A 24,184-nucleotide genomic window follows, 5' to 3' on the forward strand; every position below is an offset into this window, starting at 1 on the left:
TATTAATGTCTTTCAAAGAAAATGATAAAGGGATGGAGTTATATAAAAAATTCAATTTGGGAAGGATAGTCATTTTGATAAGATTAACCCGGCCATAGATGTTTAGTGGCAGATTACCCCATCTTGTTAAAGTTTTATTAATGTCTTTGACCACTGTCTGCCAACTAAATAATGGTATGTTCTTTAATTCTTGAGTTAAATAAATTCCCAAGTATTGCATTTTTTGTTTCACACCCTGTATAGGTATGTTATTATTCCAGCCCATTATCTCTGTTTTCTCCTTATTAATCTGATAGCCTGATAATTTTCCAAATTCTTCTGATAGGTATAATAGCCTGGGTATTGCTACAGAGTGGTTAGAAGTATACAGGAGGAGGTCATCCGCATACAGGGCAGATTTTAATGTCATATTGCCCAGCTTGAAAGGTTGAATTATATTGTCATCTCTAATACCACAAACAAAAAGCTCCATATAAACATCAAACAAAAGAGGGGATAAGGGACAACCCTGTCTGGTGCCTCGAGATATGTCGAACCAATCAGATAATACTCCATTTACCAAGACTTTTGCCATTGGATTATGATACAGTGATTTGACACCCTTAATGAAAGTTAGGGGGAACCCGAATGCCATCATTGTAGCCCATAAGTACTTCCAGTTGACCTGATCAAAGGCCTTAGCCGCATCTATCGCAACCAGGGCAAGCGGGAGGTTTTTATCATTGGCATAATCTATGGCCCCTATCACTTGGAACATTAATTAGTTTAGCTGTCTCCCTGGGATAAAACCTCTTTGATCAGTATGGATTATAGATTTTATTATCTTCGCCAGTCTAGTTGCTAAGATCCCGGAGTATAGTTTCATATCCGTATTTAAAAGGGAAATTGGTCTGTACGACTCTATTCTCTTGGGGTCTTTATTAGGTTTTACTATGAGCGTTATTGTGGCTTCAGCCCATGAAGGGGGAATAGAGTAGCCGTGAGTTAGTAAGAGGTTAAAGAGTGTGCTAAGTGTGGGTAATAGCTGATCTATATAGTCCATATAAATCTCAACGGGCAGCCCATCTGAGCCTGCAGCTTTCCCCCGTTTCATTTTCTTTAGTTGGTTAAATATTTCACCTTCTGTTATCTCACTTTCCAGATATGTTTTATCCAGTTCTGAAATTTGAGGTAGATTTTTCAAGAGCAACCAGGTTTCTATCTCATCCAGGTTAGGGTCTTTGTCTTCCGGGTAGAGGCTTCTCATGAAGCTCCTTGCTTCCTCTCTGATCTCGGCGTCTGCCTCTATCAGGTCTCCTGTTTGTCTTTGTAGTAAGGCTTTGATGCAGTTCCTTGTTCTTTCTTCTCTAGATTTCCAGGCTAGGAGGGCTCCACATTTTTCGCTTTATTCAAAGTTCTTTAATCTACTAGTCTCCCATTTTTCTTTAAGGATTTTCTCGTCACAGACCTTAAGCTGAAGTTGTAGCTCAGTGAGTTCCTTCTCTAGCAGGTGAACCCTTTCAGAGTTAGTTAAAATTGCGTTTTGTAGCTCAAGATCCTTTCTAGTTATTACCGCCAGGTCTTCTCTTCTCTTAACTTTTATAGTCTTTCTTTTATAAGCCATTAAGGAACTTAAGACCCCTCTCAAAAAAGCCTTATAAGCCTCCCACACTACCTGGGGGGTAGAGGTGCCTGAATTTATTATAAAAAATTCTGCGGATCTTTCTTTAACATCTCTTTTTACTTGGTCATCTAATAGGAGTGACCTTTCCAGGGTCTATCTTATTTTTAAAGGACATAAATTCAATACAATTTCCATTTCCAGTACTGCATGGTCTGACATCCCTACAGGTATGAAGGAAAGGTAATTGATGTCTGTGAGGAGATGCTGATCAACTAAAAAATGGTCGATCCTAGAGTAATTCTTATATTTCTTGCTGTAGAAAGTGAACCCCCGTAAAGATCTGTATTTTTTCCTCCATACGTCTAAAAGACTGAAGTCCTTCACTATAGCATCTAAGGTAGCGAGTGATTTTGTGGGAGCGTGATATTTAGCTTTGGAAGTTCTATCTAGCTTCTGGTCGAAGACCAAGTTGAAATCACCTCCCAAAATTACCGGGCCAGTTGACCCTATTAATGCTGTCGCTAGCTTGGAAAGTGGACCGGGGTTATCATCATTTGGACCATAATATACAGCCAGTATATATGGGATATTTTGAATATGTATTGCTGCTACCAGCCATCTTCCTGATTGGTCTGTCTCATATTTTTTCAGACTTATCCCACAATTTGCGCGAATTATAATGGAGACCCCCCCTTGTTGTACCAGATTGCCTGGAGCAGATTATTTCCTGAACCCACCTTAGTTTCTTAAAAAGGGAACTACAGATATCTGCCTCCCGATGAGTTTCTTGAAGCATTATAAGATGCGCATCTGAGTTTTTCAAGAATTCACAAATCCTATTCTGTTTCTTTTTTTCCCCCAAGCCATTGATGTTCCATGAGAGGGCTTTAAGTTTGTATATGTTACTCATAACCCTGCTATCATCTCTTTCCCATCCATATCTATATACAAAATATTTTTTCCTATATATGAGGATTTTTTATTTTTTGTCTTTTCTCCCTCAGCTCCCTCCACCCAGTGAACACCCTCCCCCCTGAGGAACCCCCCCAACATACCAGACGATGACTTCGCCTTTGGAGCACCTAGGAGGAACCCCTGACTGAATCAACTATGTTATAGTGAGTGAAAGGTGTAATGCTAATGAGTCGTGTTCCCTATAGCGTGATTTAGTTTTTCAGTGCTTCATTTTTATTCTTTATTTATTCCCTTGTCCCTATACCCCTTACCCTTTCCTTGCTTCTCAAGTCTCTTTATTTATTATATATATTTTTTTATTTTTATGGATTATGTACTTTAGAAGTTATCACAATAGTCTACTCGTCATTGATCTTCCTGATGATTTCTCATGCGGCCTAAAAGATTATCTACCTCTTCAGGCTGTGAAAAACTATAGGTCTTATTTTTCCACATAATTCGGAGCAAGGCAGGGAACGTCATCTGCACGTGGGCTCCCAATGATCTCAGATCTGGCATTCTGGTGCCCAGCTCCCATTGTCTCTGTGCAGTTCTGGCTCCTAAGTCGGACCTAATAAGGTATGGACTAGACCGGTAACGGAGGTCTATTTTCGGCAGGCATCTCCCTAGAATAAGCTCCTTAACACTGAAAGTTTGAAAATTAACCAATATTTTCCTTGGGGCTTTCCTGTCTGTACGTCTCTTATAAGGGTCTCTATGTACTCTTTGAATTTCCGCTTCCAAGTCTATATCTAGGCGATCTTTTAATACTCCTCTCAGAAGCCTGCAAACAAATCCCTTTATGTCTTCCAGTTCTTCTCCCTCTGGTATCTTCAGAATTCTTAGGTTATTTCTACGTGCCTGGGTCTCCAATCTCTCAACGTCCGAGACCAATGATCTGTTTTGTGCTTTCAAGGTATCTATATCTTTTGAATTTCCATGTACCGTTTTACTCAATGCTGTTACTTCTGTTTCCAATTTAGCCGTGCGAAGAATAACATCGTCTAACTTGGTTTCCAGAAGGTCAAATCTATCATGTATTGTTATTTGGTTAGTCTCAAATTTTGACATCATATCGCCCCTTAGGGATCGGAAGAGATCACCCAAGCGATCATTCTCTTGCTCACATAGTTCTTCTGATTCTCTTCTTGATCTAGGAGGGGCTGAGTCTGAGTCTAAGATTTTGTCTTTATTGAGATCCTGACTCGTGTTTCCTTCACGATTCCCCTTAGAGCTATTTTGTACAGATTTAGCTGTTGCCGGCAGACTCTTCGGTCTGGTGTCCTGCATTCCTTGCGTTTTATCGCCAGATAGTGCTGCGGTTAAATTTACAGGGGGAACAGGGCGGGAAGGTAGGAGAGAAGGTGTGGGGGGTATATCAGGAATTTTAGACTCAGGAGGATTCGACTGAACCTGTTGATGCTCTAAACCAGCCAATACCAGAGTCTCTGTGCCCCCAACTTCTTCTCTTATCGCTCCCACGTTCAAGGGTCCAATAGCCCAGTGTCTTCCATGTTGCCCAAATTCTCCAGAGGCCCATAACGATTTTTTAAGAGTACAGTGCTGGTACTTCCCTCCATTTGCGTGGTGGAACTCATAGCCTGATCTCGGACTTTAAAGTAAGATTTAAGCGAGGGAGTACTTTTCACCACCTGTTTATCAGAAATAACTCCTTTAGATTTTTTTACTGAAGTTGCACGCCCACGAGGAAAATGCGACCACGCCCACGAGGAACCGACCACGCCCACGAGGAACATGGCGGCCAGCTGAGAGCCAGTCGCGGCAGCACCTAGGAGCCTCCGATGACTGGAAAAAAAAGACCGAGCTTTCTGCGAGAAGATTAGAAGTTTTAAGTCCCCTACGTTAAGGTGAGATGTAGATAATCTGTGCCTTGAAAAGATTCTTCGTTTAGCTAAGTCGGTTCCGGGTTTTTTTCTACGAGGTAACAGTCAGCTCGGGTATGCGAGGAAGCAGCCGGCGCTAGGACCCGCGCCAACCGACGTGGGAGACACCGTTCATGCTGGAAGAACGCCGGCGGGGTTTGTGGAGCAGATCACGCTTCGCTATACTCCAGCTCCGATTGAGAGGGCCAGCGTTTAAAGCACGTAAAGAATCCTGTAATGCTTTGGCAGGGGAGCAGTTCTACCAATTTGCGGTAAGGTGGGGAGAGAAGGGGGATTTAGCAGTAAATCCCTCGTTTGTACCAGGGAGGCAGGGTTTTATGGAGCAGGCACTGATAAAGGCTACAGCTATTAAGAATAACTCTGTACACTTAAATGTGTCACCAGTGCAGGCACAGGTTTTAGCAAAACCTGTAGATTTAGCCAAGGGGCCAATAGTAGCAGCTGTAACTGCAGTAGTCACGCCTGGTGCGGTGAACATAAGCCTGAGTGCGGTGAGAAAAAGAAATACCCCCGCCAAAAAGGAACAGATATCAGCTGAGATCAAGGGTAGAACTGAAGGAAAGGGGAGCGCTGGAATTTGAAGAGGAGGAGAGACCTATGCCATTAACCCCCTGTAAAAGGAAAAACAAAAAGGCAACTTCAGTAAAAAAATCTAAAGCGGCGCCCGCTTCTGGTGACCGCTGTAGCGGAGCCTCCCGGGACTGGCTTCACTGCAGCCAAGTGGGTTATTTCCTGCGTGCTTGTGTATCATGTGCCGCTGGGCTCGAGAGCCGTCCGCTGTTGTCCCCAGGTACTCGGACTGGGTTTTCAAAAACGCACTCACCACGTGCTTACGTGACTGTCTGTGAAAACACACGAGGTTTTCGCTATAGAAGTGTCAGACATGTACGTCTTCCTCCCGGGTGATGATCAGACATGTCAGCAGCAGGGATGTCTAATCCTCAATGGGGTTTCCTAACGGCAGTGGCGAGGGTTCCTGCGACCTGTGCCAGTGGTTAAGCCTGTGAAATGGCCACCTACACTTCCATGGGTGGGTTTTCTGAGCATCCGTTAAAGCGGTCTTGATGACGGCGTAGGATAGGATGATGCTAAAGCTACATTTCTATTCTAGGTCATTTGGACATTTCAGGGAGGGTGTCACGCGGTGACATCTGTCATGTCAGTCGGCGGTACATTATGTGGTTTTGGTCCTAGAATCGCCCGCAATGAAGTTACGCTGTTAGTGACAGGAGACTCGACAACCCTGGAAGTACCAGCACGTTGGCGCTTTTTTTTTACTTTGTTCTGTTTTTTCTAACACTTTGAAGCTCCTGCAAAGTTGGAGGGGGCGCTCTACAAAAATGCTAGCGGATGGTTGAGATGCATGTTGCACAGGCCGCTGCCCTGGCATGCGGTGGCAGGGCCTTGTAGCCCAAAGCCTGGTTGTGGTTCTAAAAATATGCCTGACTAGTAGGCCAGAGAGGGCAGATGGCGAGCACCCCATCCACTGATGGGGCAGCCACCCCTGCCCCGTAGCGAGTGGGCCCTGTGCTCACAAACGGAATGCAGTGGACAGCGCCAAGGACGTCCCTCCACTCTGGCTCTGGGGGAGGGGTGGGCAGCGAGGGAAAGTTCTTGGGACGTGCATGGGGAGTCGGCTTGCAAAATGCGCTATATTTAGCTGCGGTTCTGCGTTTCCTCACTTGCAAGCCAAGACATTTTTCTTCAATTAGTCCCCACTTGACAGAGGGGGTAGAATATAGGGGCCTTCGCTGAGCGCATTGGTGCTGGACTACTTTTGCGATTATTTTTTACGAGTGTGTAGAGTGTGTAGACCGATGCTGACATGATTTCAACCAATAGTAATAGCTTGCAAGATGGATGAAGCTGGCACAACGTGAACTCGCCGGCATCCCTGGTTCCAGCGCCTCGAAAGAATTCTGAGCACTCTTGAGTGGCAGATAATGAGTTTGTGCTGCCGTCCTCTGGATTTTCCCCTGTCAATCACAGCTCACACCTGCGGTCTTTATGCTGTCTGTTACTAATGACCTAGCCTCTCAGGGGGTCTGTGTCGGGTTAATTGCAGAGGCTGTCCTCTTGCTGCCTCTGCTGTCCAGAGCTTTAAGTGGGATGGAAAAGTGGGGGTGTCGTCTCTAAATGGGGCGTGCCCAAAGATGCATAGATAAGCATCCATCAGATTAATTACGGGCGTGGCATAAAATATGTAAAGTAGACCTGGGCTCCTCAGTGTCGCCTGAGTAGTATGTGGGTGCCTTACTGAGTTCTGTTGTCAGTATCAAATAAACAAATGACAACTGATTTTATTGTGTGATTAGAATTGAAATATTTAAAGTCTGAAAATGACTGTGAAAACAAACATCACTAAGGTCTGTGCAAGGGGTGAAGATCTTCTGTGTCCCATTCACTCCGAACCCCCCCTCCCCCCCACCTTCCTGCTCAAAAAAACGGATTACGCACAGTGCATGTGCCCATGCACGCGCTTTTCTCCCGAGCCTCGGCATCACACTTCAAGGGAATTCCTTCCACTCCTTATCTCCTCAGGCCCTTAGTGTCTACGTGTGTCTCCCAGGCTCCTCACAGTCCCATATGTCCTCAGGGCATCACACTTTTAACGTGAACGACCATCTGCTCCTTGGAATGCTGGCATGGTTGCCCAGTGCTGCCTGATCTTCTTCTAAGGCAGCTTGTAACCCGAGCTGCCCTCTGCCTTTGCATTCTGAACTCTTTCTTGGATTTCACACACAGTCCATAGCGCTTCCTTCTACCTTTCACCAGGCACACACACACACCACCAGCCATCAGTGCACGCTTTCACCAGGCACACACACACACACACACCACCAGCCATCAGTGCACGCATTCACCAGGCATACACACCACCGGCCGTCAGTGCACGCTTTCACCAGGCTCACAAACACACCACCAGCCATCAGTGCACGCTTTCACCAGGCATACACACCACCGGCCCTCAGTGCACACTCTCACCAGGCACAGACACCATCAGCCATCAGTGCCGGCATTCACCAGGCATACACATCACCGCCGTCAGTGCACGCTTTCACCAGGCACACACACACACCACCAGCCATCAGTGCACGCTTTCACCAGGCATACACACCACCGGTCGTCAGTGCACTCTTTCACCAGGCACAGACACACACCACCAGCCATCAGTGCACGCTTTCACCAGGCATACACACCACCGGCCGTCAGTGCACACTTTCACCAGGCACACACCAGCAAACGGCAGTGCGCGCTTTCACCAGGCACACACACCACCAGCCACCAGTGCACGCTTTCACCAGGTACACACCACCAGCTGTCAGTGCACGCTTTCACCAGAGACACACACTACCAGCCATCAGTGCACGCTTCCACCAGGCACACACACAACAAGCAGGACAGGCACACACACACCACCAGCCATCATTGCATGCTTTCAACCGGCACACACACACCACCAGCCATCAGTGCACACTTTCACCAGGCATACACACCACCGGCCGTCAGTCCACACTTTCACCGGGCACACACACACACCGCCAGCCATCAGTGCACGCTTTCACCAGGCATACACACCACCGGCAGTCAGTGCACACTTTCACCAGGCACACACACACACACACACACCACCAGCCATCAGTGCACGCTTTCATCAGGCATACACACCACCGGCCGTCAGTGCACGCTTTCACCAGGCACACACACACACACACCACCAGCCATCAGTGCACGCTTTCACCAGACATACACACCACTGGCCGTCAGTTCACGCTTTCACCAGGCACACACACACACCACCAGCCATCAGTGCACGCTTTCACCAGGCATACACACCACCGGCCGTCAGTGCACACTCTCACCAGGCACAGACACCATCAGTCATCAGTGCACGCTTTCACCAGGCACACACCACCAGCCGTCAGTGCACGCTTTCACCAGGCACACACACACACTGCCAGCCATCAGTGCACGCTTTCACCAGGCATACACACCACCGGCCGTCAGTGCACGCTTTCACCAGGCACACACACATACCACCAGTCATCAGTGCACGCTTTCACCAGGCACAAACACCACCAGCCGTCAGTGCACGCTTTCACCGGGCACAAACACCACCAGCCGTCAGTGCATGATTCCTCCAGGCACACACCACCAGATGTCAGTGCACGCTTTAAGCAGGCACACACACCACCAGCCGTCAGTGCGCGCTTTCACCAGCACACACCACCAGCCATCAGTGCAGCACCAGCCGGCCAGGCACACACACAGCACCAGCCGTCAGTGCATGCTTTCAAAAGGCACACACACACCACCAGCCATCACTGCACGCTTTCACCAGGCACACACACCACCAGCCATCAGTGCACGCTTCCACCAGGCACACACACCACCAGCCGGCCAGGCCCACACACACCACCAGCCGTCAGTGCACGCTTTCACCAGGCACACACACCACCTGCCATCAGTGCACCATTTCTACAGGCACACACACCACCAGCCATCAGTGCACACATCAATTGTTAATGCATCCACAATTAACTATTGTAGCAATCGCAGTATGGCACACTTTACTTTTAAACATATTCATCTAAAGCGCAGCATGCCACCATTCCCTCATACTCTGCACCCTCACACGCTCTGCAATGGAACATACACTCCAAATACCACTCAGTGCCACATAATTTCACTCCACATAATTACACTGCACTCAATGCAACATACATGCCAAATACCACTCAGTGCCACATAAGTACACGCCACATAATTACACTGCACTCAATGCAACATACTTTCCAAATACCTCTCAGTACCACCTAATTACAGGCCACATATTTACACAGCACTCAATGCAACATACACTCCAAATACCTCTCAGTGCCACATAGTTATATGCAACATAATTACACTTCACACAATGCAACATACACTCCAAATACCACTCAGTGCCCCATAATTACACACCACATAATTACACTCTACTGAATGCAACAGACACTCCACACAATACCACTCAGTGCTACATAATTATATGCTGCATAATTACACTGCACTCATGCAACATACACTTTAAACAATACCACTCAGTGCCACATAATTACACGCCACACAATTACACTCTACTGAATACAACATACACTCCCCACACAATACCACTCAGTGCCACATAATGAAACTCCACATAATTACTCTGCACTCAATGCAACGTACATTCCAAATACCACTCAGTGCCACATAATTACACGCCACATATTTACACTGCACTCAATGCAACATACACTCCAAATACCACTCAGTGCCACATAATTACACACCACATAATTACACTGCACTCAATGCAACAGACACTCCACACAATACCACTCAGTGCCACATAATTATATGCTTCATAATTATACTGTGCTCAACGCAACATACACTCCAAATACAACTCAGTGCCACATAATTACACGCCACATAATTACACTGCACTCAATGCAATATACACTCCAAATACCACTCAGTGCCACATAGTTACGCGCCACATAATTACTCTGCACTCAATGCAACATACACTCCAAATACCACTCAGTACCACATAACTACACGCCACATAATTACACTCTACTGAATGCAACACACACTCCACACAATACCACTCAGTGCCACATAATTATATGCTACATAATTACACTGCACTCAATGGAACATACACTCCAAATACCTCTCAGTGCCCCATAGTTATATGCAACATAATTACACTGCACACAATGCAACATACACTCCAAATACCACTCAGTGCCACATAATTACACACCACATAATTACACTGCACTGAATGCAACATACACTCCAAATACCACTCAGTGCCACATAATTAAACTCCACATAATTACTCTGCACTCAATGCAACGTACATTCCAAATACCACTCAGTGCCACATAATTACACGCCACATATTTATACTGCACTCAATGCAACATACACTCCAAATACCACTCAGTGCCACATAATTACACGCCACATATTTACACTGCACTCAATGCAACAGACACTCCACACAATACCACTCAGTGCCACCATAATTATATGCTTCATAATTATACTGCGCTCAACGCAACATACACTCCAAATACCACTCAGTGCCACATAATTACACACCACATAAATACACTGCACTCAATGCAACATACACTCCAAATACCACTCAGTGCCACATAATTACACAGCACTTAATGCAACATACACTCCAAATACATCTCAGTGCCACATAATTACACGCCACATAATTACAATGTACTCAATGCAACATACACTCCAAATACCACTCAGTGCCACATAGTTATATGCAGAAAGGTATAGGTGCCTTCAAGGGGATTTGTTTAACAAAATATAATTAAACGTGATTCAACTAACTCTTTAGGACAAGTCAATGGTCCTTTCAAGAATAAGGACCATTGACCTGTCCTAAAGAGTTAGTTGAATCACGTTTAATTATATTTTGTTAAACAAATCCCCTTGAAGGCACCTATACCTTTCTACTTACTCACCCAAGCCCTCAAGGGTATTTTGGGTTGCTCACTGTTCCTTAATCACAAAGTTATATGCAACATACACTCCAAATACCACTCAGTGCCACATAATTACACACCACATAATTACACTCTACTGAATGCAACACACACTCCACACAATACCACTCAGTGCCACATAATTACACACCACATAATTACACTCTACTGAATGCAACACACACTCCCCATATTACCACTCAGTGCCACATAATTACACGCTACATAATTACACTGCACTCAATGCAACATACACTCCAAATACCACTCAGTGCCACATAATTACACGGCACACAATTACACTCTACTGAATACAATATACACTCCCCATATTACCACTCAGCGCCATATAATTACATGCCTCATACCTACACTCTACTCAATGCAACATAAATACACTTTATCTATCTGTCTATCTATCTATCACCCTTCTATCTGTCTATCTCTCTATCACCCTCACTCCATCTATCTATCTATCTATCTATCTATCTATCTATCGCCCTCACTCTACCTACCGCCCTCACTCTATCTATCTATCGCCTTCACTCTATCTATCTATCTATCGCACTCACTCTATCTACCGCATCACCACAGTATCACTCAGCACCACCAGAGCATCACTCAGGGGTACCACAACATCACTATGCGCTACCACAGCATCACTGAACGCCACAGCATCACTTGTCGCCACCACAACATCCCTCCGCGCCACCACAGCATCAATCTTTGCAACCATTCAACAACGGGTTCAAATATGTTCTCTCAATGTTTCAAGCTTCATTACAAATGTCACAAAAATATGTTAATATTTCACTTCTGTTCTTGGATTTTCATCACAATAAAATACAATGAACATAATCTTCACAAAATTTATTCACAAAAGCTATTGCCATTATAAATTACAATAACTTTTAAGTATTAATTATTAAAAAAATAAAAGCCATTTTTATTTGTAATATCAATACATCTAAGTCACGTAAATACAACACATATTGCATTACAAATGCTATAGGTGTCACATTTGCGAAAGTTTAAACTATTGGCATTGTAAATGACAAAGCAATTCAATTCACTATTTTCCAAACCAACACATAAATAAAAAAATTGTCATTTACAATACCAATAGCTCAAACTTTCCTAATGCGAGACCTATTGCATTGCAAATGCTTGTTCATTCTGCATCGGGGTTATCTTACCCCGGGTAAGATCTGGAAATACTTCCGGGTCCAAGATGCGGCGTGTCCTAGCTGTTTGAAGGAGGATGTCGAACTGGAACACATGCTATGGCATTGCCCGAATATTGGGAGTTATTGGGCAGACGTAGGAGAACTTTTGACTGCAGTCACGGATAGACAGCTAGATTACGACATGGCTGCCTGCTTGCTGCATTGGTTCCCGCACACGGCTAAAACTAAAATAACCAGCAAGTTCATTTATTTGGGTCTATTGTTGGCCAAACGAGAAATAACCTGGCATTGGAAGTCAAGGGCCTTCGAGCAAGCGCTGGCGTACGGAATTTTGTAAATGGGCACAGTGTGAGAGTACGGTTAGGCTCCGACAAGCGACACGTGTTGGTAATGATAAAGCTTTGGAGATGGCGAGAGCATGGGAGGCCCTAGTTTAGGCTTTGAAGGACTATCAACCGGAAGGGGGAGATGAGTGAGCAATGCGCGTGCATGTGATCGTCACCCAAAGAACAATGATGTGCAAGCTTTCTGTACAACTAGTACTATGACGGGATATGAGACTCTGAACGGGCCCACACCACCGAGTATGTAGGGGGGAGGGCGTTAAGGGGTGGAGGGGGGGTGAGTTGGGTATTAATCTGGAGACATATTTGACAGTGTTGAATGATGTGATACATGTTTTTATTGTATGGTGACCATATATAAAAATTAAATAAAATATGTTTTAAAAAAAAAATTAGGTGCTGCATGACCATGGTAATTCTCCCTTTAACGTCTCTGGTCTTATATGGATTTTCCCAAATAGGCCTGCAGCTGCCAAAATTTCAGCAATATTTTGTTTTCATAGCAATCGCGGTAGCCAGATCCCTGGTGATGCAAAATTCGAGATCATTGAAGGTACCGACAATTGGCCAGTGGCTCTATAAGTTGGATCGGACCAATCAATTTGAAAAGGCTTACGCAAAGAGGGTAAGAGCACTCCCTAGATTTAGGGATACATGGGAGGACTACGCTCTGATCATTCATGCAAACTGAAAATAATAATAACAAGCATTTGCAATGCAATAGGTCTCACATTTAGGAGAGTTTGAGGTATTGGCTTTGTAAATGACTATGTCTTTAATTCATGTGTTGTTTTTAAAACAGAATTTGTGTCATTTATTGTCATTTGCACTGTCAATAGCTTAAACTCGCGCAAATGCGACAACTACTGCATTGCAAACGTGTTTGTGATATTAAAAAAATTAAAAACGTTAGGAAAGAGCGTGGAAGACACAGCTATTTGAGAAAATAGTGCCCTGAGGCTGTAAATAAAGCCTACAGAGTAACAACACACGTAACAGAGGGTGTCGTTATGGGAGGTTACAAAGTTAGATAAGGATGTACTAAGGAGGGACTACTAAGCCTATTGACCAAGGAAAAGCCACAGTTTACAGAGGACAATGACAACAGCCAATTAAAAATATGGGCGGAGAGTGGGTGGAGCGTCAAGTCCCTACCTGAAAACAGCATGCCAATACAGAGCAGGATATACGCTGCCCATGTTATTTGGAAAGGGTTTTCTTCAAACCTTTTACACAGTGCACATTAGACTTAAATGTACGGGAATCAAAATGTCTCAATTGCGTTCAAATATATCATTGAGTAATGAAACTCATAATAAAAGACGCAGCCAGGAGTGCTAAAACTCCCTTTGAAAGAACTTTTCTCAAGACCCCTCTTTGATCTGACAATGCTTGGGAGAAGCGATACTAGTATCTTCAGCATGGTGGAAAAACAAAAAAATCACCTCACTTTGAGCCCATCTAAAGGGTGGTGCCCCGTTTTTTAGCACTACACGTATTTCCCAATGTTAGTACTTAAAGACTCATATTAAATGAGAAGAGAAGTGTGATAAGCAAATAAATCTGCAACACGAATTACACTGGAAACCACTTGCATGCGCTTGACAAGCAAGTTGATAAAGTCAAAGATCCACACAGGGCAGGGAGGGAAGCAGGATATTATCGTTAGATTTCTTTTTCTGCTATTCGTATCTCTTCCTTGTGGGACTCTTCAACTCACTGACTCCCTCCCTTTGTCCTCTCTAACACTTGCCTTTCGTGGATCCTGTCTTTTTCTGGATCGCTAATTTACCCTGGTATTGAATGTGTTATCTTTCTGCAATTAATACGATTTTCTTTTGCTGTTTGTTCCCCCTCTGTTGACCTGCCAGTTCTGACCCGCCTCTTAGCCCCCTGTCCCTTGTTGCCCTTTGACTAAGCACTCCTTCTCCCCTTGTTGGGGAAAGATCCAATATTCTTACGGTGGAGTCTCAGTGACCCCTCTGAGAGAGTCCACAGCGTCAAGGGAACCACTCACAGCTGAGGCATGGTATGCGCCCTTTACCAAAGCACTCCCTCTCCCCTTGTTGGGGAAGGATCCAGTAGATAGGCCTTGGAGTCTCAGAGAACCTCTGAGAGAGTCAGCTGCGTAAAAGGAACCTCATGCAGCGGAGATGTGGGAATGATACCACTTCCCCTGATATCACAGCTTACCGGACCTTGGACAAGGTTTTTACCCGTTTACCGGTTTGTGCCCCCTTCACCCTCCCCCCTTTCATGCTCTCTCTCTCTCTCTCACCCTCCCCTACCGCTTTCCCTCTTTCTTTCTTTCTTTGTCTACTTCCTCTGCCCCTATCCCCTCTCCCCTTAATGTTTCCGCTTGCCTGCTATGCCCTAGCCCCCTGTCCCTTGTGCCCTTTAACTAAGCACTCCACCCCTTGTTGGGGAAAGATCCAATTACTTATACTCTGGAGTCTCAGTGATCCCCTGAGAGTCCACAGCGCCAAGGGAGCCACTCACAGTTGAGGTATGGTATGGCGCCCCTTGCCAAAGCACTCCCTCTCCCCTTTTTGGGGAAGGATCCAGTAAGTAGGCCTTGGAGTCTCAGAGACCCCTCCGAGAGAGTCCACTGTGTAAAGGGAGCCTCTCGCAACAGAGTTGGGGGTATGATACCACTTCCCCTGGGATCAAAGCTTACTGGATTTTGGACGCAGCTATTACTCGTCTACTTGTCTACCGGTTTGTGCCCCCATCACCCTACCCCTCGTCGTTCATGCTGTGTCTCACCCTCCCCCTCCTCTTTCCCTCCTTCATTCACGGTCTACTTCCCCTGCTCCTACCCCCTCTCCCCTGAATCTCTCCCCTTACCTGCTTTTTTCCTTACGCATATTGTCCTTATTGCTTGACTCGACCTAACATGTAACTATGTAGCTATGCTCGAATAACTGTGTAACCTTTGTAACCTGCAACTATGATCTGATACTCATGTAAGCGCTCCGATACCTCCGGGTCTAGCCAGCGCTATATAAAACCTTTCAAATAAATAAATCTTGAAAGTAGCTCTCTTCTCAATGGGGAGCCAGTGGAGGTTATGCAGGTGTTGGGTGATGAGTTTGTGTTGAGGGATGGCGTAGGATACTATGCTGAGTCCGTGCTGTCTGACGATGGCGGCGAGGGGGGGCATGTAGGATGATGAAGAGCGTGAGGCTGAGCGACGATCATTGAGGAACTCCGTGGGTTCGGAGAGGAAGGGTGGCAGTCTGATTCTTTGGGTTCTGCGGGTGAGGAAGGAGCAGTTCCAGTCGAGGGCGATTCCCTGTATGCCAGCATTGTGGAGTCTGGCGGTTAGTGTGTGGTGGGAGACGGTGTCAAACGCTGCAGAGAGGTTAAGCAGGATCAGGGCTGCGGTGTGTCCTTGGTCGAGGAGGGTGCGGATGTCGTCTGTGGCGGCGAGTAGAGAGGTCTCTGTGCTGTGGTTGCTGCAGAATCCGGATTGAGAGGGGTTTAGGATGGAGTTTTCTTTGAATAATTTTGTTAGCTGGGCATTGACGGTCTTCTCAGTGACTTTGGCCGCGAAGGGGAGGAGGGAGATGGGTCGTAGTTCTTGAGGTCCGTGGGATCTGCTAAGGAATTCTTGAGCAGGGATCTGACTTCTGCGTGTTTCCAGTCGTCTGGAACGGTGCCGGTCTTGAAGGTGACGTTGATGGTGCGTCGTAGTTCTCGAGCGATGGCGGCTATGTAGAACATGTGCGGCGGGCAGGGGTCCTTGGGGGCTCCTGAGAGGATTCCTTTCGTGGTCGATGGTGGTGTCTCCAGGAGGAGATGGTGGGCTGGCTGGTTGGCATTGCTGGGGGAGGGAGTGGTTTCGGAGTCAGGTGTCTGGTCGTTGAAGTTGTTGTAGAGGCTCTTGATTTTCAGATGGAAGTAGGATCCGAGCTTGTTGCAGAGGTCCTGGGAGGGGATGTCTGTGGTTTCACTGGGGGCTTGGTGAATTCCTGGATTACAATGAAGAGGTCCTTGGAGTTGCTGGAGTTGACGAGGATCTTGTTTTGGATGAAGGTCCTTTTGGTGGATCTGATGCTTTGGTGGTATTCCGTCATGGCGTACTTGTAGGTGGTGCAATTTTCTGATGTTTTGCTGGTTCTCGAGTTCTTCTCAAGAAGTCTGCAGGTGCGTCTGGATTCTTGGAGGTTGGCGGCGAACCAGGTGGCTTTCCCGGGACGCTCTCTGTCGGGGTTACGAAGGGATTGCAAGCTCAACTACGCAGTTGGAGATCCATCTGTGGAGTTTGTGGGCTGCAAGGTTGGCGTTGGTCGAGGTGGTGGGGGTGTTGCGGTTGAGGGTGGAGTTGAGCTGCTCCTCAGTGACTTTGCTCCAGTTCCTTCGTGGGGGCGCAGGTAGGTTTGGACAGTGTGTTTTTTTTTACATGAAAGTGTATGCAGTGGTGGTCCGTCCATGGAGGTTGAGTAGTGTGGCTGAAATGGACGTTGTTACCTCCTGCGAAGATTGAGTCGAGGGTGTGACCTGCCTTGTGGGTGGGTGTGGTGACGAGCTGTTTCAGCCCGATGTTGCCGAGGTTGTCCAGGAGGGTGGTGGAGTTGAGGTCGCTGGGGTTTTCGAGGTGGAAATTAAGGTCTCCGATGAGTATGTAGTCCATGGAGGCGATTGCATGGGGTGCGATAAGGTCGGCGATAGTCGTAGCGAACGAAGCGCAGGGTCCAGGAGGGTCTGTAGGCGAGGGTGCCGCAAAGTGTGGTTCTACGGCTGGTCTGTATCTGGAAGTGAAGGTGTTCGGTGGTGGAGCAGGAGTCACTCGTGGTGGAAGTGGAGAGTCGGAGGAAGCTCTTGTGTGCGATGGCGAGTCCTCGTCCAGGGTGGTTGGGGCGGTCCTTCCCCTGGATCTTGTATCCGTCAGGGAAGGCGGTGGAGATGTCGGGGATGGAGGAGGTGTTGGTCCTGGTTTCTGTAAAGAAGGCGACGTCTGGTGAAGGGTGTCGAGGAGGTCCCAGATTTCTGCGGTATGTCTGTACAGAGAGCGCATGTTGAGGAGGATGAACCTCAAAGCTTTGTGGTGTCGGCGTTTGGTGCAGGGGCGGTGGCCGTGGAGGTGCGGACAGTGTTGAAGGCCTGACAAAAGTGATGGCAGAAGAACTGTCCGTGGTTGGTGCTCAGCTCGGACCGCTGGTAGTTGTTGCTACCTCCGGGGTTGAGTGCGAGGAGTCCCGCTGAGTCGTAGCGGTGGGTGGTCAGTGGGCCAGGGTCCCTGGCGCTGGTCGGGCACAGACGGGCTTGCCTTTGGCGGAAAAGCGTTGCGGCCGCACAGCGGCCGCCATTAAATAGGGGAGGGGAAGGGGGAGGGGGAGGGAGAGCTCAGCTAGGAGGCGGGAGCGGGAAAGCCGCAGGGAGGGGAGGGGCAGAGAAATAAGAATTAAAAACGCTAAACAAGGCGAATATGATATCAGGTACAAAAGTAAAGCTAAGTAGGCAAAAGCAAATAGGAAAGCAGGCAAGCAAAAGTGGCAAAAACAAATACGGGCAAACAGTACCGGCAGCAGGAGAAGAACCTGAGGCAGGCGGAGAGCGGGCCGAGAGCGGTCTCGAACCCTGCTCACACCGAGCAGCGGCAGACCAGCGGAGCTGAGGGGGGAGAGTGTGGGTCTCTGGCCAGAAGGTCAGAGGTCTCCCACCAGAGACCTCCAAGAAAATGTACTAACCATAGCCCACACCTTTTCGCAATTCAAGTCCATTTCCGGGCTGGCTATCAACATTGGTAAATCCCATGCATTCTCCTTCATGGGTGACTCTCAAATACAAACTTTTCCCTTTGGAACAGTGGGGATCAATGTGGCTCCGAGTACATTTAAATACTTGGAAATCTAGGCGTATAGAGATCCACAGGATCTCCTGGAAGGGAACCTCTAAAAAGCAATCACTTCTATGTGTTCACAAATCACTTTTTGGACCTCATTCTCTCTTTCTGTAGCGGGCGCATTGCTATACCTAAAATGGTAAAGCTTGCACGCATTCTTTATTTTTTCACCAATCTACTGGTAGTAATCCCGAAGAGGTTCTTCAAAATGTTGTACACTCTGCTAGTTACCTGATACAGGGTAAGGGTCGTCAACAAATCAGCCTAGCAAAATTGCAGTTACCGTCTGGCGCTCGGGTATGGGGGCGCCGGACTTCAGGGCTTACTGCTTGGCTTTCTTATTGGCTGGCAGGCGCAATCTGCATGAAAAAGGTTACAAGCCCCGTATGATAGCCCAGGGTGCTTTACACAACTTACTGTTCCCTGAGGTACAAACTTCAGCCACGGCTCCACTGTTGCTCAGGGTGGCACTCACATATTGGAAATCAGCCTTGAAGTACACTGCTCAGATTGCTCCATATGCCCCTAACATACCACCTCTGGGTCTTCCTACTCCTACAGGCACATTAACACAACGTAGGCTGCTCACATGGGAACAAGCAGGCGTGACTACTATAGGCTCACTGTTTGGAGATGGGACACTGCTTAATCATACCAACTTCATAAACTAACAGGGACTCGCGGATATTTTGTTCTTAACACACGCAAGCCTTGAGCGATACATCAAACGGCACTGGGCCCCAGACGGGACTGAACCCACAACACACAAGCTAGTTCAATCGATATATTTTATGAGCACTGGCAGACATCTAATACAATGGTTTTACAGAGGCATACAAACGTACTTATCATCGACCCTGCTGTCAATATGGGCTAAATGGGAAGTGGATATGGGTAGAGCCTTTCTGGATAAGGAATGGAGTTTTCTCCTCGAATATCCGAAACGTATCTCACACAATTCACGATTCAAACTCATACAATACATGATAGTAGAGCGAGCATGCCTTACACCACATAGACTACATGCAATAATCCCTGCTGTTGCAGCGGTATGTCCACAACGTCCTGAACAAGACGCTGATCTACTGCATATGTTGTGGGCCTGCCCTACCCTCTCCACATACTGGGCACAGACTGCTGCGGCATGCGTTAGGTTGTCGGAGAGAACACATGGCACACGGCTGAGAGCTGTCTTCTAGGTCTCTACCCATGGTCGAAGAGTTATAAAGTGCATGCGAAATTCGCAGACTTAGTGCTTATACCAACAAAAAGAATCATAACTAGGAGGTGGAAATCGGAAACGCCATCTGTTTTACTCACCTGGAAGGAAGGTGTGGCAAAATGGGGGTTAGCAGAAGGTGGAGCATACGTAGAAAGAGTATTTTTGGCTACGGAAAAAGCCTATTGCCATGAACTGGTACTTCCTCCTGGAATCCTTCAAAGCGTTAGATATATTCACAGCCTAATACCCACCGCTACTACCTCCCAGAAGGACGAGGCCTGGGTAGAAATAAGTCTCAACAAAAATTCTTATACTGCACACAACCATACTTCTACAGGCAATACACGTAACTTTAAACATAGATAGGCACTGGAAGATGTTATCGCATGAGTGTCCCTGCATAATGCAACAACATAGTTAACCATACACACCACATACCATTAATAAGTGCTGCTATAGTGGGACACTTTTTTAGTCGACAATTGATAGACAAACCTGTCTGCTGGGGGCAGGGGAGGTAGCATTCACAGTTCAGTTGTTAAACAAGGTTTGCTATGTAGACACAGCTATCAATGTATGGATATACTCTGTTGAATATCTTATTGCTACTGCACACGATGCTGATTTGTACTTGGTTACCATAATGTACGTACACCCACTGTACAGTACTATATGTTGCAGCGTAACATAGGCCTTGTGTACGAAATGTATTCACTTCTCCGCACTTACTTTTTCTGTAAAACCCAAAATAATCTGTTACAAAAAAAAATCTTGAATCAAGTAATAAGTAAACGAAAACAGATCTACAAGTAAACTCAAATGGATAATGTTTGCTAAAGGTACTTGGGCATCGCCACTCAGGACCCTGCCAATCTTAACTTTCAAAAGATTCAAAGGAAAAGGGGAGATGTTAATTAGAATCAGATGTTTTAGGATGGACACCATGGAGGGAAGCACACCCAGGAAAAACATCACTACATTACATCCTCATGCTCACAGAAACATCATCTACATTAGACAGTGTTCAAAGTGGGTCGGGATCGGAGGGGCACGACATGCCCATACTTTTTTAATTCAAGGAAAAGTTTCCCTACTTTTTGTGAAAAGATAACAAGTCCTGGACGGTTAATTCTGACATTTAAAATGCTTCAGCTTCAGTGTAAAGCAGGGAGTAGTCTTCTTTGCAGAAAAAACCGAGGGAGGTGCAGATAACTAAACAAGCATTCTAGCCAGGGCGGCTGCGTGCCCGAAAGAAATTTAAATTTGCGCAACTGGTCAATCTGCAAATGTAAAGGGTGCCTGGAAGCGTTATTGGTTTCAATTGATGGAATGACTTGACGCTTCCTGATGACACACAGAGTGGTATTGTAAGGGAGTTACCAGCTGATCTGTGAAGTGTGTGCTTTTAAAGGACAGTTATAAAAATATTGCACTATGCGCAGTCTGTGTATTACTAAAATCTATATTTTGGAAGCACATTTTTTTATCCTAATCATTTTTGCACATTTTGTAGCACGCTATCTTATACTGTGTATACTACAAGTTTAAAATTATGACTTAAATATTCACAGTGCTTTCCGTCACAGACAGGGGCACCTCTTAGCACTAAACATACACAGATAAAAAGATAAAAGCTAGATAAAAAATGTTTATTGTTTCTAGTTATTTAAAACCATAGCAATTAGCGAAAATAAAGCAAACATGTTGTTAAAAACAAAGGCATACATCATCAAAACACAATACATAGTATGGCTGCCTAGTCAACTGTTCCTGTCAGTATAACATTATGATATATTACAATTGTGCCAAAGAGTCAAACTGAACAGTCAGGTTAAAACATTCAACATTGACAACTATTAAAATGGACTCAAAGCTAAATTTAAAGGATTAGAAAATGTACAGAGAAGAGAGGATTAAGCAAAGCTTCTGGACTCCTTCGGTGCCAAAGCTCCTAGTGTGTGGGCAAGGCTTCCAAGGAGTCTATAAACAATGGTCAGGCTAAAAACTTTAACACTGCAGGCTTGTGGACTATCTGAGAAACTGGTAGTGTTTAGTTAATGTTAAGCATGAGCTGAAGTGGGGCGGGTTGGGAAAGGGACCATGGCCCCAATAGTGCCAGTGCATCTGAAATGGTAGTTGGGATTGGGGTGATGTGTGCAGTGCCAAGAGGCCTATCAAGGCCAAGCCCTCGTCCCAGACCTAAAGCTCTTCTTCACCACTGATCCTTGCCAGAGTGTCTTGGTAAGACTAGGAACTTGGAATTAAAGTGAATGATAAGGAAACAGGTAGCCTAAGGCTTAGATGGTTTTTTGGGGCTATGGTCCAGTGATAGATTTCGGTCTACCCCATTAGCTATCTACTGGGCTCCTTTTCCCCACTGATTCCTAGCCAAGGTGTCAAGGTAAGACTATGAACTGATAAGTAAAGTGCATGGTACAAAGTGCAATGACCATGGGCTTAGGTGGCTGACCATGAATTAAGGTCTGGTGACAGTGTTCAAAAAGCCCTGTTGACTGTCTGCGGTGCTCCTCTTCCCAATAACACTAGCCAGGGTGGCAGGTCAGGTCTGTGAGCTATTAGGGAAAGTGCATTTTGCAAGGAGCAGAAGCCTCAGGCATAGGTAGCTAGCCATTCTCGAACTGGAGACTGGTAACAGCTTTCAAGCTGACCCATTAGCTATTTGCAGGGGCCGAATTCTGCAGCTTTAGAGATGCTCTAAGGAATTTCACGCATCCAACTGAAAGCTGTGCGTCGTTTATGCATCTAACTGAAAGCTGTGCGTCTATACCAGTCATGCAAATGATGATGGCCTGGTTACATTAACCTCATAGATGCTCGTAAACATCCCTCCCCAGTGCTGCGCTGTCCATTGGAACTAGTGCTGAATGGACGTCCAATGGTCGTGCGCAGCACTGGGGAGGTAGTGCTGCCGTCGGCCAACGCACCGAGGCAGCACTTAAGGGGTTAATATCTGCCCAAACAACGAAATATTGGCTTTAACCAGATGCACCTTATGCTTTTCAGACTGGGGCAAATACAAACAATATGCATCAAAGATTACTGCTTTAAATCACTCATTCTGCAATTCTGATTAGTGGAGCCATTTAGGCGCCCAGATTTACATGCTTTCAATTGTATTAGTCCACATCTGAGACTCATTAGTTTTTTTTTTTAAGTCCAATTTCGTGTGGCTGGCAAGATATGCTGTTTTCCCCAGGTTTTGGTAGAGGCAAGCATAAGTCTGCATATGCCTTTCGTGCAAGGTCATGCCTGTCCTCCTCTGGCGATGTTATTTTTGCACTTTTAGGTAAGATTTTGGAGGTTGTCTTTGGTAGCAGGTAACAGACACAAGTCATTTTTCTCATTGGCTTAAAGGGTAATGATGGGCCCTCCCTGCAAAGTGTGATAAGGAGCCCCAACGTCTCCCATATCTCACAGATATTTATTTTCCTTGGACTGAGTGGGGCACCCTCAAGAACTGGGAGGCCCTATGAAGGGCTGGGGCCCCCTGCGCAGGAGGGTCCTGTGTTACGCCCCTAACTATTCTCCACTGCTCTAACCCGCCTTCAGTTCTGTGGCTCTCTAGTTACAGATACAGACATCTGCAATGCATTTACTATAGAGGTTTCAAAAAGTACAATAGTGCATTTCCCACTGATTAGCTTAACTTGCATTTATTTTTCATTTAAGGTATGCGTTATTTTATACACAGTTACCTGAAGGTGAAAGACTAAAAAAAACATTTGAGAATATTTAAGTTTTTTTAGCGCCTTTGACCCCGCCCCCATGTTTACTCACCCCATCTCTCACCCATTGTGCACAGCATTCAGTTTCCATTTTTTATTAATGCACTACGGCCGCTGACTTAAGAAGATTTTCCAAGCCAAAAAATTGCTTTATTTCGGCTGTCTCCAGCCTGAAATTGCATCTCCTTCAATAGAAGTCAAAGGGGGAAATACATTCTCCTGATTAAGTTATTTTTAATCTCCCTCTTTCCTCTTCTAAAATGGTGGCATGTATGCAGTAGAGTAATGACCCACCCCTCTTCCATTCCGCTTACTTCCTTGGACTCGACTCAATCTCTTTATCCATACCTTACCTTTCCCTCCACCCTTACCTTGTGGGGGCAGTCTGCTCCGTCGTACCATCACCGGGCTGCCGGACCTGTGATATCGCTGGTCTCCTTGGCCGCTACCACTTCCATTACAGTTCCCCATGGAGGTGCAAGCGCAAAAGAGCGGGAAAGGGCGTCAAGCTCAACCAATCACAGGCTCTCTAGGGACAGGTGTTTATCCCACGTGCACTGAACGTCAGCTAGACCAGCGCGTGCGCACAACGTTCGTCAGGAGCCTTGCCTTGGAACGTCGAATTTTGATGCGTGAGCACGATGGCGTAGTCTGCCAGCCCCAGTTTGCGCGCTGGTTTGCACCGTTTTGGGCGGCCCCGGATTACAAACCGCGTATTTCCAGACGTCTTCTGACGTCACAACGGGCCCTCGGGCAAAACCATGTGTCATTTAGGGGGAGGACCAGCACGTTGATACTGCTCCTCTGCTCTGCGCTTGTGGACAT

At 46.2% G+C, this 24,184-nt stretch overlaps 1 protein-coding gene across 1 annotated transcript in view; it reads right to left on the reverse strand.

Moving 5' to 3' along the window:
- The window catches only part of LOC147748699 (adenylate kinase isoenzyme 1-like), a 485,769-nt gene extending 461,939 nt beyond the window's left edge, over window positions 1-23,830 (reverse strand). Inside the window, exon 1 of the mRNA XM_086963633.1 lies at window positions 23,731-23,830. Within this exon, the coding sequence (XP_086819759.1) occupies window positions 23,731-23,830 (100 nt within the window). The remainder of the gene's footprint in view (window positions 1-23,730) is intronic.
- Window positions 23,831-24,184: the final 354 nt, after the last annotated feature.

This window comes from Lissotriton vulgaris, chromosome 1_1, assembly GCF_964263255.1.
Source record: "Lissotriton vulgaris chromosome 1_1, aLisVul1.2, whole genome shotgun sequence".
NCBI classification, from domain to species: Eukaryota; Metazoa; Chordata; class Amphibia; order Caudata; family Salamandridae; genus Lissotriton; species Lissotriton vulgaris.